The sequence below is a fragment of the Pelmatolapia mariae genome, linkage group LG13, assembly GCF_036321145.2.
Source record: "Pelmatolapia mariae isolate MD_Pm_ZW linkage group LG13, Pm_UMD_F_2, whole genome shotgun sequence".
Lineage (NCBI taxonomy): Eukaryota > Metazoa > Chordata > Actinopteri > Cichliformes > Cichlidae > Pelmatolapia > Pelmatolapia mariae.
The window spans coordinates 35,668,525-35,671,831 of NC_086238.1; the positions used below are offsets into that span (position 1 = coordinate 35,668,525).

The 3,307-nt window shown below is 39.3% G+C and overlaps 1 protein-coding gene across 1 annotated transcript; it reads left to right on the forward strand.

Moving 5' to 3' along the window:
* Positions 1-1,128: 1,128 nt before the first annotated feature.
* Positions 1,129-2,780, forward strand: LOC135933740 (uncharacterized). The gene is made up of 2 exons (XM_065471889.1): positions 1,129-1,170; positions 1,427-2,780. Exons 1-2 carry the CDS (start codon positions 1,129-1,131, stop codon positions 2,114-2,116), a joined length of 732 nt encoding a protein of 243 aa, XP_065327961.1. The 3' UTR covers positions 2,117-2,780.
* Positions 2,781-3,307: the final 527 nt, after the last annotated feature.

Sequence of the window (3,307 nt, forward strand, 5' to 3'; positions counted from 1 at the left end):
AAAGGTTCACTTGTGATTGGCAGCGGAAATGGTCTGCCATGAATGATTTCAAAAGGTGTGAGTTTCTGAGAACCCTGTGTTAGTCTCATCCACATTTTTACTAGGCCTATACACTCAGCCCATGGTCTCCCTGTTTCTTCCATACATTTTCTAAGTCTCTGTTTTATTGTGCCGTTAGTTCTTTCCACTAATCCTGCACTTTGCGGGTGATAAGCACAGTGATTTTTGATGCTGAATCCTAGTGCTTCAGAGACTTTGCTGATTACCTCATTGACAAAGTGTGTCCCATTATCTGATCTTATCAGAGTGGGGATGCCATATGTTGGAATAAAATGGTTACATAAGCATTTTGCTACTGAAATGGCATCTGCTTTCTTTACTGGGTAGATTTCTGGCCATTTTGAGAATACGTCTATGATCACTAGAGCGTATTTTGAGCCTTGGCATTCATTTAGTTCAATAAAATCCATGTGGATTGTGTGGAAAGGATGAGGTGGTGTGGGAAAATGACCTCTTTTTGGTCTGAGATTCCCTTGTGCATTGTGTTTTTGGCAAATCATGCATGTTCTAACAAATTCTTTTGCTGAAGTTTCGAAATTTAGAGTATAGAAGTGTTTGGAAATTATATCTACTATCCCTCCTGTTGTCACATGAGTAACTCCATGTGTCACTAAGGCTGCTGTTTTGTGTAGAGATTTTGGAAGTATTGGTTTTCCTTCGCAAATCATCAAGTCATCTTTTAGTTGCGCTCCGCATTTCAGCCATTTCTTTTGCTCAGCTGTGGGAGCTGCTTTTTGTTCATCCTTTAAAACATCAAGTGATATTTGTGAAGGTGATGTTGACATTAGTGTGTCTACAGTTTGTTGTGCTGCTGATTTTGCAGCTTGATCTGCGAAGTTATTGCCTTTTGTTATGCTTGAGTTGTCTCTTTGGTGTGCTGCACATTTACATATTGCTAGCTGTCTTGGCAGAGTTATTACTTCTAAAAGTGTTTTTAGAAGATTTCCGTGTTGTACTGGATGTCCTGTGGAGGTAACCATGCCTCTATTTTGCCAGATTTTTGCAAAGTGGTGTACTGTAAATGTCAACTCGTGGTTTGGTTTCTTCATCTAGCTTTCTTATGCAGCAATGTGCGTCGCCATCTTCCAGAGTGGGAAGAAGTGTGCTAGGGTTTAGCTGTCCACACTTCTCAATTCTGATGTGTGACTGTGAGAGTAAAATGCCTACATAGGAAAGTTGTTGTGCATGTGTGAGGTATGATAGATTTGCTTGCAGTAAGATGGAGGTCACAGCATGTGGGACTTTAATGATCAATGTGTGTCCTAAAACAATATCAGTGGACTTTTTAACTTTTAATTTAAAAGCAGTACAGCTAAAGCACTCTATTATGCTAAGCTCACGTATTTTTCCTTCATTTCCCGTCCAGGTGTGGTTTCAGAACCGAAGAGCTCGCACCCTAAAATCAAAAGGATCCAGCAAAGCCCAGTGGCAGTCTCAGAGCCCAGCGCACAGTCCACAGGCTCGCCGCCACACACAGGCCTTTGCACCTCAAATGCAGCAGGTGTTAAACAATGGACAGTTTCCTCCTACCTTCAATGCCACCGGAGCGTATGGACAGTGTGGAGTCTCGTATGGGATTCAACCAGGAGGCTCAATGGGCAGTAACCCCAGCTCAAACCTGTGGGAGTACATGCCTCAGCCAGGCTGCCAAAACTCCACTGGGGTGCCTGCGTGGCGTCAGCCTTCCGTGGAGATGGTAAGCTACAACTCAAGCTCCAGCCAGGCAGCCTCCATGCACCCTAGTTCAGACATACACGACCTCCTTCAAATATTCAAAGCAGACACTCCTGATTCTGGATTCTTCAACAGCAGCCGAGAGAGCAGCCCAACGGGTTGTCTGGAAGTCCCGACCCCACAGATGAGGAGTATTGGGGAGACTGTAGCAGCTCTTGAGGACGGCAGGGATGCAGGATATCCGCCAGTGGTCCAGGATAGCTCACTGCCAGTGCTGTCATTGCAAGATATTATGTGGGAGCTGAATGAGGAATGGCTGGGAGGAAATGGACTGGACAACGGAGTCACTGGAGAGGAGCCCCCTTACTTCTGTTGGCTATGATGAGTATTTTTAATGGCTCAAGTGTTTGACGTATTTTCAAAATATTTTTTTTTAAAAAAAGCCATGTTTTTGCAGTAATTACTACACATTTTTAGGATTTTTTTTTTTCTTCAAGTTTACTTAAAAAAGAAAAAAAAAGAAACAAAAATCAGTCGTTATATTGCATAATACTGTTTTCTTGGCTTCCCCTTTCCAAGAATGTACTCTCAGCTAATTCATGACCAGAGATTTGGCTCTGCTCATAGATGGTGCCTGTGAGTTGTAAATATGAGAAAAAGGGGATTTTCTTTCTGTGCAGAGACATTATGGAGAGTAATATAAAAACATGTTAAATCCTAATGAATGCTGAAATTAAATTTAATCTGTAATAAGACTTTATGTAAAAAATAATTTTAACAAAAATAATTTATAGATATAGAGATGTTATTGTATAATGTTTCCATTTTGATTGGTTAATTTTAAGGATCTGATAACAGAGGATGTTTGCTGTAAAGATTATGAAGCCCTGTGAGGTTAATTATTGGTCTGGGAAACGAAGATGTTGATATAATATATTTGATTCTGTTAAGCTTTGTTCTTATGTTGTATGACTGACATATAGTGTATGATAATATAGAGAATATACAGTTATAAATATGATTCTGTTATTATGTTCGCATGTTTTGCCAATAAAGTTTATTCTAAATGAACGTTCACATTGCGTCCATGACTCATAACTTACAACATAGTACTGCAACATCATGGTGTCGTGTACAGTGATTCTTATTCTGTAATTTCTACTTTGTTTGTTTTTTTGCCTTAAATTCAATTTAGTTTATTTTCTACATAATTATTTTTATTTTATATTAGTTTAGTTTTTCAAGTTAAAGTTAAACAAAGATTTTTTTTTTTTCACAGCTAGTTTTAGTTTTCAGTTTAGTTCCAGTTAACTATAGTGAGTGGATAAAACTATCCACCCAGTTATTTGGGTTTAATTAGAGGCTTTTATATTTATCAGCTCTTTCGCTGTGCTGCCTTTCATTTCTCTTTTTTTCACCTGAGAGTGTCTTCTTGTTCATGGCAAGGAGGTTAACTTCTTTTCTACAGGGTGGGCCATTTATATGGATACACCGTAATAAAATGGGAATGGTTGGTGATATTAAAGTCCTGTTTGTGGCACATTAGTATATGTGAGGGGGCAAACTCCTCAAG

Excerpts from the sequence above, each read along its gene's own strand:
- LOC135933740 (XM_065471889.1), top strand. The coding sequence starts at position 1,129 with ATGTGCGTCGCCATCTTCCAGAGTGGGAAGAAGTGTGCTAGG. Across the intron at positions 1,171-1,426 it reads GTGGGAAGAAGTGTGCTAGG|GTGTGGTTTCAGAACCGAAG; the intron begins GTTTAGCTGTCC and ends TTTCCCGTCCAG.